This window comes from Actinia tenebrosa, unplaced genomic scaffold, assembly GCF_029948245.1.
Source record: "Actinia tenebrosa isolate PJP-AT-01 unplaced genomic scaffold, QUT_ActTen_1.0 PGA_scaffold0__85_contigs__length_37466705, whole genome shotgun sequence".
NCBI lineage: Eukaryota > Metazoa > Cnidaria > Anthozoa > Actiniaria > Actiniidae > Actinia > Actinia tenebrosa.
The window spans coordinates 21,531,939-21,546,406 of record NW_028292569.1 but is presented as its reverse complement, the minus strand read 5'-3'; the positions used below and the strand labels follow the sequence as shown (position 1 = coordinate 21,546,406).

Below are 14,468 nucleotides of genomic sequence, written 5' to 3'. Positions count from 1 at the left end.
GTTTCCGCAGTGTTCCGTGTAATATTACGGAAATATAAAATAAATAATAAATTTCTTTAACAATAAATATTAATGACTATTAGAAGTTCACTGAAAAGGTTAAAAGAATAAAATAAAAAATGAAAAACATAAATGTGTGATAATAATAATGATAATAATAATAATAATAATAATAATAATAATAATAATGGAAACTTTATTCTTTTTCTTGAATACAGTTGTAAATCTTTTTACGTATACGCAATTAACAACTGGGTACTTGAAATTGATTGATATATAAATTATATATATATATATATAGTAAGAAAAGAAAAAGACAATGTATATATATAATTAAAAAATTATTAAAATTTCATTGAGTCTGGGCTTTCTCAATTAAAAAAAAAAAAATAATAATAATAATAATGATGAGATTTAAATGAACATACATCTGATCTGACATTGACTTGATATAAATGGGGAATTGCTAAGATATATAATATATCCGTAATTTCACTAAAAGCAAAACTTGTAAAACGAGTAAGTAAAGTTGAAATAAACAAAATAATATAATAATGGAAACTTTATTTCAATTATTTTTTATTTACATATGTAAATCTTACTACAAATAGGTAATTTTCAACTGAGTACTTGAAGACACACGCAAATACGCAAAATTTACAAACAAAAACAAACAAACGAAGGAAAAAGAAGATTAAAAATTAGATTATTAGATTAAAGTTAAGATTAAAATTCAATTAAGCTAAATATAAATAAAAATAATATAAATATGAGATTATTAAATTAAGAATAAGAATACGATTATTATTGTTATTATTATTATTATTATTATCATTATCAATATTATGGGGAACTTTATTGATAAAATCTCACCAAATGTATCAACATCATTACGGGCTTAGCCTAGGCAATGTGGACTAAATATCACTATATAGTATTTAAATTATTATAAAAAGAAAAAGAAAGATTTTTTTTTTCCAATAATCTATAAAATGGGTATGGTACAAAACAGAAAAAAAATTAAAGCTAAAATATACTAAAAGTTATCAATTGAGCATAAAGTACATGAAACTAAGATCAACTTTGAGTTCGTCAAAACTAAAATGAGTCTCTTAGAACTACAAACACATAAAACGTTTAACAATTTCACAATTCTGTAAAATAATCCATTTCTGAGAGGATTCTATGGTTAGGCTAGCTACTTGCTGTTCAAATAACACGTTTAGTTCTTTACTTAGAATTTCGTAGTGAGCGCCTAAGAAATCAAAAACTACAGTTGCTTGTCTAACTTTATATCCTGGATATAAGTTCTTTATTCCTGCTTATTTTGCTTGTATTGGGTCTTTTCTGTGATTGTTCCTGGAGTGCATACGGTTCCTTCTACCAAAATCCATTCATTGTTTTTCTTGTCATGCACACTAATGTCAGGTCTGTTTGCTCCGTCTTTTGGGGCTTTCTCTGTGTGCCATGGGATGTCCCATAGAATCTTGACATCGTCATTTATTATGCGCGTTATCCATGCTATGCCGCTGTTTACTTTACAATGATGCACTAAATATTTTTTTAATATGATCATCGTTGTAATCTTATAATTATACGCTGTCCTGTCATTAAACCACAGTTGATAGCCGGGGTTAATAGTAAATTACTGAAATAAAGCTGTACCTTTTAGGGTTTGAAATCAGGTTGGTTTTAAGAGCCTTTTTAATTTATGCGTAATTTTTAGGGGCGATTTTAAAAATCGACCGCCGATCACCCTTACATTACAATACAATACAATTTTATTTGGCACCTTATACTTAATAGTACATGGGTGTTTGATTCCAAATATATTATAGTTATATATATATGCTATGTATTAGGTAATTTTCTTATTTCGTTTTCACGCATCAGCATACATTGATGAATGTATGCCGATATAGCTTTTTGTAGAGACGCTAATTTCAAATTTTGTCAGCGCTCATATTGTTGAAATTAATGCTGGTGTTTTTTTCTATGAACTCTCTTAAATCGTTTCTATGAGAGTCATATAATGGACACCAAACTAGAACGTGTTTTTCGTTTTCTACTCCCGACTTACACACTGGGCAAATCCTTTCATCGTAAATGAGATAAGACCTCTTATACCTCCCCGTTTCTACTTCAAGCTTATTTTTGCTAATTCTTAATTTTGTAAGCGCCACTCTGTGCTTAATATTGGTGACTTGACTTAAATATTCTTCAGTATCGCGATTCACTAAATATTTTCTTATATTTTTGAGACGACAATATTTTGTGGTATTGACGTCTCAAATCAAGTGTTTTGATTGGCTATTACGCGCGTGTTTTGACAGCTCATTGTTCTTGTCAGCCAATACGAAACAAGATGGTGCTGAGTAAAACTTATTTTATTCAAGCAAAGTTGAAATCAAATTCGTTTACATTTTGAACGTTCTTCATCAAACTCATGAAAATTCAAGTTTATCACTGGAAAAAAAGGAGGGAAGCTAACATAAGGTAAGTTTTTCTCGATAAAAAAATGTTCGTTTCAAAATATTTATCTTTAAAAGCAGCAATGTTGTTGTGCTTTCAAAAGCGAGTGAATTTAAAAAACGGTTTACAATCGTTTACAATAATTTGGTACTGAGCAAATGAGCTTCAAATATTCATAGTTTTAAACCTTTAACTTACATCCATAAAATTACTCTTTTTACAATGATTTACAAAGTCATTCTTTGTTAACAGTTATCTGAATTTGACAGTTGTTTAACGTTGAATTATTCAACAGGTTGGCAGGGAGAACGTGCTCGTCCTTCTCGTCGCTAAGATGACTGCAAGTTTCTACTACTGTGGAGGAACTCTTAGAGCTGTGAATACTGCCAGAGGAATTATATGCCAGCAAATCACACATAATCTTTTATGTTTCTAAAGAGTTGTGACTGTATGACTGGATGCTGATAGGATTTGCATGGCCAGTCAGTTCTGAAATCGTCAGAGGATCAAAGTGCCCACGGAGACCCTGGATTGCCGTTTTTCTTCCAGAGGAGTTTGTGAAGTTTCCCTCCTGTTGTATCCCAGCTATTGATGACATTCTCTTCATTATATTAGCAAGTCCATCCCGCTTTAAAGGTAGCTTTTTATACCAAACATTTCCTTGTGGATTGTCAATAGGCTGGAGGTAGAATGCTGTGGTTCCTTCTGGTCTGTGGCTTAGATACGCTTCGAGAGCAAGGTAAGGATCCCTTTCATCACCTTTTCCTTTGAATATTTTATTGTTATACTTCCGCCTAGACTTTGGATTCTCGTTTTCTCCATTTCTGGTTGTTGTAGACCGCTCAGTGTATTCATAGAAGGTCCCTGTATTGACGAAGTCTCCAACTTGACAATTTAATTGCTCTTGGCGTCCTCTCATTCCCAGCATGCGGGTGTTATTCCACCAAACTAAATGCAAAAGCTGTCTTGGGGTTTTTATGCCAACCGCTCCGCTCTCCCACAACTTTTCGATTTGTGTGACATCCAAGGGATGAGCTGCATTCGGTCTGTCGCCTTTGCTTTGAGCTTTCAGGTCTTTTTTCTTTGATGCTAGCTTTTTCTTGAGATCTTCGTCCTCGCCTATGTCAAACTTTTCTCCTGTTTTTCTTTCTAGAAAATATCGCCACAAACCTATCCTGTAGGTTTGTAGTGTAGATGGTTCGTATTCCTGCCCAACTCGGTCTTTTCTGGTGTCTCTTATCTCTAAGAAGAAATGCTTTAAGAGGTAGCTGGTTGTGGTTTTGTTTACATCTGACAAGTTTACATCCTTATTGTACCGTTCACGATACCATGCTTCAAAGCGGCGAATGGCCACTTCAGTCCCTTTTTTGGTATTTGCAGCAGTTTGATTTGCTTCAAATTCTTCAATTTCATCATCCTCAAGAACAACAATGCTAGATTTTCGCTTTTTGTCGCCCATTAATTCTTCGTTGACAGAAACTCAGGCAACTGAGTTACGAGCTGTGACATTTGATGACTTTGATATGGTATTTAAAGGCTTTGAACCGGAAGGAGTAGTAATTTGAGATGAAATTTGAAAATTTGGAAGCTCCAAGTCGTCCTCAGTCCAAGTTGGTTTCGGAAACATATACATTTTACATCTCTTTCAAGTTTTCTTGCTACGTTTTTGAAAGTAAAAAAAAAATTTCTGTTCAAAACGACTGCATTGAAAAAGTGCTTGCGTGATCGATTATTGTCATAGAAACAGGAATTTTCACGTTGAGAGAATTTATTGTTTCATCATGAAAACTGAACATTTTCATGCAAAAAAAAAAAAAAAAAACCCCACAAAATTACAGGAATCGCGATACAAAACTAATTACGATTTTGAGACGGCAATACCACAAAATATTGACGGCATTGGTAGAAAATATATTCTCGTATTGGGCTCCGTCGCTACGCGACTCCGCCACAATACGGAATATATTTTCTCCAAACTAGCCGTCAATATTTTGTGGTATTGCCGTCTCAAAATCGTAATTAGTTTATAAAGTTATAATCCGTTTTGAACTGACGAAAGACTCTGAGTTTATTTTTATGTCTGTCGTCTTTCCTTTCATCATTGTGGAGGTTACTCCATAAAATTTGCCTCTCAATGTCATATATTCTTTGGGTTATTATTTTTCCATATTCATACCATCTTGGAGAAAGTTCATTTTGTTTAATCCAAATTATCCCCAATCCGAGTTGTTCTAAAGTAGTTTTAATTTTCATGCTCCAAAATGCTTTTTTAGTTTCATTTTTAATATCTTGGTAGACTTCAGCTGAATGTTTTTGGGTGTAGTTCCGACTTTATAATTTTATGCCATAATTTAAAGCTTCTACTGCATGCTTTGCATTTTAGCGGAAACCTTCCTAACTCAGCTCTGCATGCAAGGTTACTAGCATTCTTTGTCACCTTGAGAAGCATTTTGCAAAATTTCAAATGAACAAGTTTCATGGGCTCTTGGTCTTTGGTGCTTAATGTTTCGAAATCCCATATTTCACTTGCGTATAGAAGTATTGGTGTAACAAGCGAGTCAAACAGTTTTATAGTTAATTTGATATTGAAAGTGAAAAATTCACCCATTTGGTTTTTCATCTGAAATAGTGCCTTTAATGCAGCTTTTTTTAAATTCTTGTTTTGCAAACGTAAAGTTTCCAAAGGTTGTAAAATTTAATCCTAGATATTTGATAGATGATAGATAGATGATTTAACGTTTTCTAGTTTAAATTTGTTCAAATAGAATTGGAAGTTATTCATTGTCTTTCCTGTATTATTAAAAACCATCACTTTTGTCTTTGTTATATTAACTGTTAAGCCTGATTGTTCACAAAATGCCTTTAGCTTGTCGAGATATTTCTGAAGCCTTTTAGCAGATTTAGAGAACAGAACCAGGTCATCTGCATATAAAAGAGTACTAATCGGTTTGCCATTCAACATTACATCATTGTTGTTACGCGAATTTAATGAGTCAGGCAGACCGTGAAGATATAAATTAAATAATGTAGGGCTAAGCATACAGCCTTGTTTAACACCCATATAACTGGAAAATGTCGGAGAAATGCGTCCATTTACTTTGATTGCTGCTATTAGAAAATTTCCATTTATACCAACATTTTCAAGTTTTGCCATTAATTTGTTCCTTGGGATGCAGTCAAACGCTTTTTGAAAATCTACAAAGCAGGAAAAAAGGAAATTATTTTTCTTCCGTGGCTTACTTTTAACATATTTATCGATTACCGATTTCAGAATAGAAATACTATCTGTTGTTCCGTGCTTTTTTCTAAACCCACCCTGTTCCTGTTTAAATATATTATTCGTAGTTAGGTAATCATAAAGCCGTTTGTTAAGTATTGCCGCAAAAACGTTGCCAATTGCAGAAAGGAGTGTTATTCTACGGTAATTTTCAGCTTTCGTTGGATCGTCCTTTTTATGCAATGGAACAATATATCCTAGATTCTATGAAGAGGGAAACTTTCCGTTGTCTAGGATTTATTAAAAATTACTGTTAGATGTCCTTTTAGTGCTTCCTTTCCCGTTATCAATAGCTCATTTGGAATATTATCATGGCCGGGAGCTTTATGTTTCTTTAGGTTACTTAGAACTTCATAGTGCACCCTTACCACCGAAACAAAGGGGATACCCCCCCCCCCCCCCCTTTCCCCGGGAGTTAAAAATTACCTTTCGCGGTAGTAAAATAACCTATCGCGGTAGTAAAGTTACCAATCACAGTAGAGTTTCGCATGGAGGTATTGTAAAATTACACATCGCGGTAGAAGAGATACAGATACAGGCGACAGAAAGGTACAGGTCGAGTTAATGAAATTTTGTACATCGCTGTAGAGTTATCCTATAGCACTATAGGGAAACAGTAGGTTTAAAGAGCGGGTTAGAATGTGTGACAAATAAATGATGCGACAGTGTAACAAGACGAAAACTGTAATCAAGGCATTCTATTGTCTTGTAGATAATTTTTTTTATTTTGAAACAAACGCCGCGCCATATCCGTTACCGCCAAGCACGCATAGCAAAGTTTTAGATACTGCGAAAGCCCGCCATCGCAAAGCAATTCTATTCAACTCCTTACAAGCTAAGATCTGCAGCAATCCTTCAATAATTTTGACTCCTTTCATCTCTTAATTGGGAACAAAAATCCTGAAAAACAAAATAAGAGAAAACATTTTTTTAAAAAAAGCTTGCAATTCAAGCAAATGAAATTAGCCAAATTCAAGTTGTAATAAACATCGACACTATATAATATTTTTATTATAAAGTGTGACCTTTAATTTACCTAAATTTAAAAGTGCCACATCACCAGTGCAATATCCATTAATATTAGGTAACCCTTAATGTGCCTTAGTATGTTCGACGAGTTCGTTTTGGGTGGTGCTTAAAAGACAAATAGTTAGGTTAATCAAAAGTTAAATAGATTACAAAAATAAAATAAATTTGAGTTCCCTTATGAAGAAAAACAATAGTTTTTTTAAAAACAAAAGAGCTCTTAAGCATACCCCTCCCCTTCTATTTCTTTTTATTTACTATGGTGTTTCAGTTTCATGAACATGCTGTTAAATAGCTGTGACGGGAATGTCAGACAAGTAAGGCTAAAATCAAGATGAGCCGCATTCGAGTGTTTCAGCAAAACGCAAAAACAAGACAAATCGAACGTAAAAAGAAATAATAAACAAAAAAAAAAAAAAAAAACAACAAACAAACAAGCCAGCCAGCCAGCCAGCCAGCCAGCCAGCCAGCCAGCAAGCCAGCCAGCAAACAAAGAAACAAACAAAAAAAAAACAAACAAACAAATAAATAAACGTGGTAGTATACATTTATACATTCATACAAATATCTAATGAGATACATAATGCAAAATAACCATTTTCAACGCTTACAACCAACTGATTTATAATCTGTACGATCTAATAGACATTAAAAAAAATATTTTGACAGTCATTGAATGAAACATACAATAAATAAAGCGATTTTTCTGTTGTGCATATCATTAAATATACTGAATAAATTAGATATTTGTATAAATGTATACTAGTATACTACAACGTTTCTGCAATCGAGTATATATATATAATATATATATTCATTTATATAAGTTAAACGTTATAAATTGCTACTATATATTAATATAACATGATTACTTATTAGGGAACTTACTTGTAATGTTCGAACTTGTAGTTGTTTTAATTGTCGGTGCTCCTATATCAATAATAAAAGAAATAAAATAAGGTACACAATAATAATATGCGTTTATTCAGACTGCTGATTCCTTATACACAGGCGAGTGATATCATTGACATGCGAGGTATTTTGGTGATAATTAGCTCTTTTCTACCGAATAGCCGCGACTGACTCAAGCCTGCCAAACATTTTTAACAAGATATTGTTGAATTATCTATGCGATACTAACAAAATTAAGGAACTGATGCGAAAACACTATTTTTTCACTATTCTCGACTTTCACATCCCCATAATCCTTTGCGTCTTTGGGGGTTAACCAGAGGGTAAAAGCCCACTTATTTTGCTGAACACTGGTCAGACAATGTTGAAAATACCTTGTTTGGTATCCAAAGATAAAATGAAAGAGTAAAAAAAAAAAAAAAGAAAAAGATAGAAGCTTGAAGACGTTTAAGGTAAATTTTAAACATTGTTTTCGTAAGTCAATACATTTTTTTGTAATATCAAACCTCTTCATGATCTGTACACGCAAAAATAACTTGGAATAAACTGATAAACAGTATATAGTACAGATTAAAGCAGGTATATAATAAATTCAATTAAGAAACCTTTCAATTTGGGACAGTTTTTTGATTGGCTATCCCCCAAAAACGCAAGGCATTGTGCGATGTGAGAGTCGAGAATTTATCTGGAATAAAGAAGAGTAAAATATTATGAAGGTGCAGAGTAAAGACTAAGATAAAGAAGAGAAATTTACGTCCATTAAAATGATATAAAATGACAATATTAAGATTTAATTTTGTAGAAAAAGAACATTCTAAATACGACAACTATAGTTTTTAAATACGCTTGCATGTAGTACTGAAATGAATATTATAATATATGCATATCATAACCGTATATCAGTATTCCAGTTTTTTTTATTTATGCTGAAGCTATCAAAGACTTACTTGCAATATTCGGAGCAGCAGTTGTAGTGTATGGGGTTGGAGAAGATCCTTCTGTAGGTGTTAATGAAAACGTAATAAATAAAAATATATCGCGCGGGATCCATGTGGTTTTAGGTGTCTGGGCTAAACTCAAGAAGGTTTACCTTCTAACTCCTTCTAACTTGGGTCGATTCAGTGTGTGTAAAAGCTGTCTTCGTCTTTATTATATAGCTAAACCTGATTTCTTATTAACATTTTGCGATTAGATAAGGTCATGCATCACTACATGTGCCGTTTTGATTAAAGCAGATAGTGTTGGTTGATATCGATGGCCCATAACCATCTGTAGTATAATAATTTTTTTTTTTTTTTTTTTTTTTGAGAACAAAGTTATGAATTTGTCTAACTTGTCATTGTTGTCGAAATACTACAAAGAGTTTTGCTTCGTAATATCGAACTCAGGCGTTGATGTTTGCTGTGAAGTTAGTGATCATCGAGGTGAGTGTATAGTCCTAAGACATGAACATGAACTGACTAAGTCCAGCTCATGTTGTCCAGAATAAAGTCACAACCAACAACAGTCTTTCTCAACGCAACACTCACCCTGACGATAACTTTCACAACAAATATGTATAATATGTATATCGTATTATTTTCCTAAAAGAGAATACGGTCTATGTGGATTAGGGAATTAGAAGTTAAGGAATCAGAAGTTTATATGAAATAAATAAGTTATGTTACTCCCAAAAGAGTGAATGGCTTACCTTTCCCCTTCTCTGCAACTTTTAGGCGCACATAATATGGTAGGTCACTAGATACATCGTCACTGATGCTTGCAATGTATTCATTAGTGTCATTGACAGTAAGGTTCTTCAACACGAACCAAGCACGACCTATTGTCAAGTTTCGAAGAAACTCTACTCTTCTTTTCAACGTGTCGCCAATATCTTCGTTTTTGGTCACCCTTCCATGATATCCATTAACACTGATAAACTGAGGATCGGGGATGTTTCCCTTTCTTATTCCCCAGCTGGCAGCAAGGATTTCTTTTTGATCCGTCGTATTCCACATAAACAAGGCATCTTCTCCAATAGAACCGTTGATTGGACCCTTTATGGAGTCTACTATATGTTGGGCATTATATGGTATCTTTGAGCTGCTGCCTGCAATAATAACTGTAGATGAAATAAATCCGTAGATAACAAAGAATAAGGAAGGTAGCACATTCATTAACATTGTATAAAGCATGTATAAAGCTTGTAATAAAAGCACAAAACTAACATGTGTTTGTATTCAAAGCATAGCTACATAGCTTGTAGCCGAACTCATAAATATTTTTACTTTTCAATTTTAGAACTCTGATCTCAGCACTTCCAACGATTTTTAAAGGACACGACAGAAGCCAGGGAAACCATTAAATTTTCCTAGCCGTTTTAGAAATATTGAACAGTAAAATATTTTTAAAACATTTCTAAAACAGTTCTAAAACGGAAAAGAAACGAAAAGGGGAACAAATTACCGTCAAAGGACATGAAGCGTGCCCAGCTAGACTGCATTATTCAATTCATAAAAAAATTTGTGGTCGTTCCAATCTTCCGAGAATGAAATCACACTCCAATCCAAACTCGGAAATTTGATTGGATTACTTTTCAGCATTTGTACAACTTTGTAACTGATAGAAAAAAACGTTAATCTGTTTGAGCTGATGATCTTAAAGGCAATAGATTTTGTTGAATTTCTTCAATAATACCATTTTCGTTGAACTATTTATCACCGCTGTCACAATTTCGCCCTTGTTTACGTTTGAAACGCGATACCTTGTCTGTGAAACGTTTTGTGACTGATGTCACGCAACACAGTCACTGTTTTCTTAAGTGAGTATCAGATTTCGTTAGTTGAGTTTGGGACGCGTGGCGGTTGCCCGTCCTTAATTGATTTCGTCGTAAGAGGTAAAGTTAGGACTTCAGTTTGGTCAGTTTTGTAAACTCGTAGTGTAGGGAGAATTTGTGCTTTCATACTATTTTTCGCTATTTTAAAAGCTTGTTATTAAAAAAAAAAAAAAAAAAAAAAACGGTTTTAAAACAGTTTTCCATGTTAGATACTGTGATCTAAACACGCGGGATGTTGAAAGAACACTCGAGAAGTTGAAACCACTCCGCTACGCGTCGTGGCTTGCTACGCTTCTGTCGTGTTCTCTCAACATACCGCGTGTTTAGATTAGAATATCTAACATGGAAAACTGTTTTAAAATTGTTAGTTCTAGATGGGCACGCTTCATGTCCTTTGACTGTAAGGTTGGGAAGGGATATTTGACGCAAATGAATATAGTCAAATTTAAACTCATTGATAATTTCTACATTTTGAATTCAACTTGTAGTTATATGTCAAGCACGGAAAAGAGTGTTTCTTTCGATTTCCAAACCACCGAGTAGTGAGTTGGAAAAAAAAAGCAGAGCCGAGTTTTTTGACCTACTTCGAGGTACGTCGTTGGATAGAGAGTGAAACACTTTTCGAAGTGAAAAATATAACTTCTCAAATTATTGATGATTATTGTAGAAATTCAAAGCTTAAGTTACACAACTTTTACGCATCCTTCACCCTAATAATTTTCTTTCGTTTTCTCCTCATGAATAGTAACTATATGCGTTTTTAGGTGGTTTTCAAACGTAGCAGCAGTAGCTACGACACATTACTTTTTCTCAAATCATTTTGAATACAAAATTAACGCTACTATCTCAAAAATAATGTTTCAATCATATAGTGGGAACAAAAACCTTCCCTCATGGGTATTAGAAAGGCGACGATATACATTTTATAAAAGTACAAATTTCTAAATCCAAAATGGAGGATATGTAAACCTACTTCAATTGGGTGTGTATTAAATTTCTCTATTTTGCAATTATGCTACGTAGTCAATCGATATAAAATAATTGATAAAACGAAATAAACTTATTTTGATATGTTTCTATACACATGCTGCTTAGGCTAAGATTTAAGCAAAGCTTGGAAGAAAGCCAGTCATTTATAAGCCCTTCATGTTCCTTGAGCATTTTTGTTGCTTTCCCCTATTCATTTTGTCATATTTTGGGCGTTAGAAGGTTATAAAAATAACATACTCTTTCAATAACGATTGAGTTGAATACGCTGCATTCGATCATTTGTATCAATTCGACAACAAAAAAATATTGAAAAGCATTAACAGATCAGTTGGATAGAGCAAATAAGACAATTCTTACCTTGTTGTTTGATTTGGAAGAAAATTAAAAACAGCAGAAGGTAAAATTGTTGAAATACGAAGGGCATTGTTAAGATGAAAGGGTTTACTGAGAGATTGAAGACCCGAGCGGACCACCATTTAGGTAGCTCCAAATTTGGTAACAATGGATGCTAAAGTGGTTGTAACCAAGCTATTTTTTTACCACGAGTCGAGAAATAATGTGAAAATGAAAAAACACCACACACACCAGCTTTTTTCAACGTATTAATTTATAGACATAGCTTATTGTGTCATCCCCTACCTGTAAACAGTGTAGTGTTTTCTATTGAAATGGAAATTTAAGTCTCATTCTTAAAGATAAGGCAAGCGAATGCAAGGGTTGTAGAGTATGACGGCTTTATATTTACAGGAATGCACCATAAAAATGCATTTATTAATCAAATTGCAATTTAAAAGTCTTATAAATTAGGATCGTTTTCTAAGTTAAGGTTGTTATGCAAGGCTTTGGTTCAAGTTTCTTTTTTTAATATATACACAAGCAAAGTCTTCGTTTACAGCATCAACCACGGAACACGTTTGACCCAATAGCCCATCGCACAGAATTGAGTGACACATCCGGGAAATTAGAGAATAAATTACTTTATTTTTTTCCGGTCCGGTATCCTAAAAAATCGTGCGTTCTGATTGGCTGTTTGAGCGGGCGGTATTTTGTCAGTATCTGCCCGCGGTCGCGGTCCGGTATCCTTGGCCGCTAAACAACAAAACAAGTATTGCAATTTGTTGTTTTTACTGGCAATATTTATTCACTTATTTTCTCTACAAAACACGCTGTTTTACAGTCACGTTTATCTCAGTAAGATGTCTGATGACGAGCATAGTGATAGCGAATTCTATTATCCTTTGGACTACAAAAACAATGAAAACGAAAGCGAGAAAACCAGAGAAAAGCAAAGTTTTTCAGTGGACGACGTCCAAAGTTTCATACAGACTCAGCGTCCAGAAAATACTATTAAGAAAACTCAGTATGACCTAAATGTGTGGCGAAGATACTTGTCCGAGTGGGGAGAAACTACAGAAGTTGAAAACATACCTCCACAAAAGCTAAATTTGTTGATCTGTCGTTTCTTCATCGAGATACAAAAGAAAGATGGCGAAGCGTACGAGCCCTCTACACTAACCTCTTTTCATCGAAGTCTTCAGAGATACCTCAATGATAAGCAGTCCACAGTCAATATATTTAAAGATCAAGAATTTGCCATGTCAAGAGACGCTTTAAAGTCTAAAAAGAAACAACTGGCTGAAGTAAAGGCCAAGGGAAAACTTCCTCAAGCAGCCCGTGGTGTAACAGATGAAGAAGAAGACCTCTTGTTTGCATCTGGTGAGTTTGGCGAGCAAAATCCTGAGTCTCTTCAAAGGACTGTATGGTGGCTCCTATCTCTACATTTTGGTTTCCGTGCTCGCGATGAAAGCCGTAAACTGAAGTGGGGAGATGTTTCCCTGAATGTTGACAGCGTTACCGGAAAGGAAGTTTTAACTTGGGGCACAGAAAGAGGCTCAAAAACACGACAGGGCGAAGGAAATCGTGCATTCAAGCCAAACGCTTACGCTTCTGATAATGAGCGCTGCCCAGTAAAATATTACAAAGCCTTCCGTAGCCACAGACCACAAGAAATGCTTCATCCAGACTCTCCGTTTTACCTGGCTATCAAGCATAAACGAATGCAAAATTCAAATGTTTGGTATTGCAAAACTCCACTCGGTAAAAACGAGATTGGAAATCTTCTCTCGAAAGCTGCCAAACGAGTAGGGTTGAAAGGTAATGTGTCCAACCATAGTGTAAGGAAAACGTTCATTTCTCGCTTGATGGATGCTGGAGTTCCACCAAACTACGTAGCCCAGCTGAGTGGACATAAGAATCTCAAAAGTCTCGACTCTTACAGCACAGCTTCGTTGACTTATCAGCGCGAAATGTCATTGACTCTCAGTCGGTCAAAACAGTCAAGCCGCTCTATAATGGCTGCCAATACAACAGAAGTTTCTTGCTCTGAAGATATCAATGCCAAGCCAAGTACATCCACAAGTTCGTCATCAGAGGGTGGACCATTTGGCTATGGTATTTTTCCTGGTTCGTCCATCGGTAGAGTTGAAGGCTGCTCATTCACTGTGAACATCGTTCATCAACACGTGCAAGCACCAAAACCAGCCAAAAGGCGAAGAATTCTTGAAAGTGATGACTCTGAATCGCAGTAGACATGGACTTTGATATAATTTAATGCACCCATCTGCAGTTAAGCTTTTTCTGATGTAATCTTGTGCATTTCTTAAACGAATTAGAATTTGATAAAAGCTCTTTTTTAAGTCATCGTAGCACTGCTAGCTGTGCTTGTTGTTTGATCCATATCAGTGCGCATGCACGGTTTCTCAATCGTTTGATTGACATGACATGTTATTGGCTTTTTTTGTAAATGTGAATAAATTACTTTCACTTTTTCTAATTTTTCAACTTGATCATATTGTTATTACTCAGTGAATAAAATCTTTTTTAAATGATATTACTTCCCTTACAACGTATGCAAATTTTTTTCTTTCAATAAATATTGCCATCCATTATCTTTGAGGTTTTTCAAATAATAACAGC

At 34.3% G+C, this 14,468-nt stretch overlaps 3 protein-coding genes across 6 annotated transcripts in view; 1 reads left to right on the top strand and 2 right to left on the bottom strand.

Moving 5' to 3' along the window:
• Positions 1-14,468, top strand: part of LOC148913774 (uncharacterized) — a 203,344-nt gene that overhangs the window by 50,200 nt on the left and 138,676 nt on the right. The window lies entirely within an intron of this gene.
• LOC148913782 (uncharacterized) overlaps positions 1-14,468 on the bottom strand; it is a 30,270-nt gene that overhangs the window by 2,595 nt on the left and 13,207 nt on the right. The window lies entirely within an intron of this gene.
• Positions 6,454-11,941, bottom strand: LOC148913784 (uncharacterized). Of its 2 annotated transcripts, none has more exons than XM_089036012.1 (6): positions 11,850-11,941; positions 9,378-9,788; positions 8,635-8,685; positions 7,664-7,705; positions 6,786-6,883; positions 6,454-6,649 (listed from the first exon to the last, which is right to left on the bottom strand). In XM_089036012.1, the coding sequence occupies exons 1-5, from the start codon at positions 11,914-11,916 to the stop codon at positions 6,792-6,794; spliced, it is 663 nt and encodes a 220-aa protein (XP_088892138.1). In that variant the 5' UTR covers positions 11,917-11,941; the 3' UTR covers positions 6,454-6,649; positions 6,786-6,791. The 2 variants fall into 2 exon arrangements, with proteins under 2 accessions (XP_088892138.1, XP_088892142.1); XM_089036016.1 differs by having other exon boundaries at positions 9,378-9,776.

Excerpts from the sequence above, each read along its gene's own strand:
- LOC148913784 (XM_089036012.1), bottom strand. The coding sequence starts at position 11,916 with ATGCCCTTCGTATTTCAACAATTTTACCTTCTGCTGTTTTTAATTTTC. Across the intron at positions 8,686-9,377 it reads AGTTGCAGAGAAGGGGAAAG|AAGGATCTTCTCCAACCCCA; the intron begins GTAAGCCATTCA and ends TAACACCTACAG. Across the intron at positions 7,706-8,634 it reads TGCTGCTCCGAATATTGCAA|GAGCACCGACAATTAAAACA; the intron begins GTAAGTCTTTGA and ends TTATTGATATAG.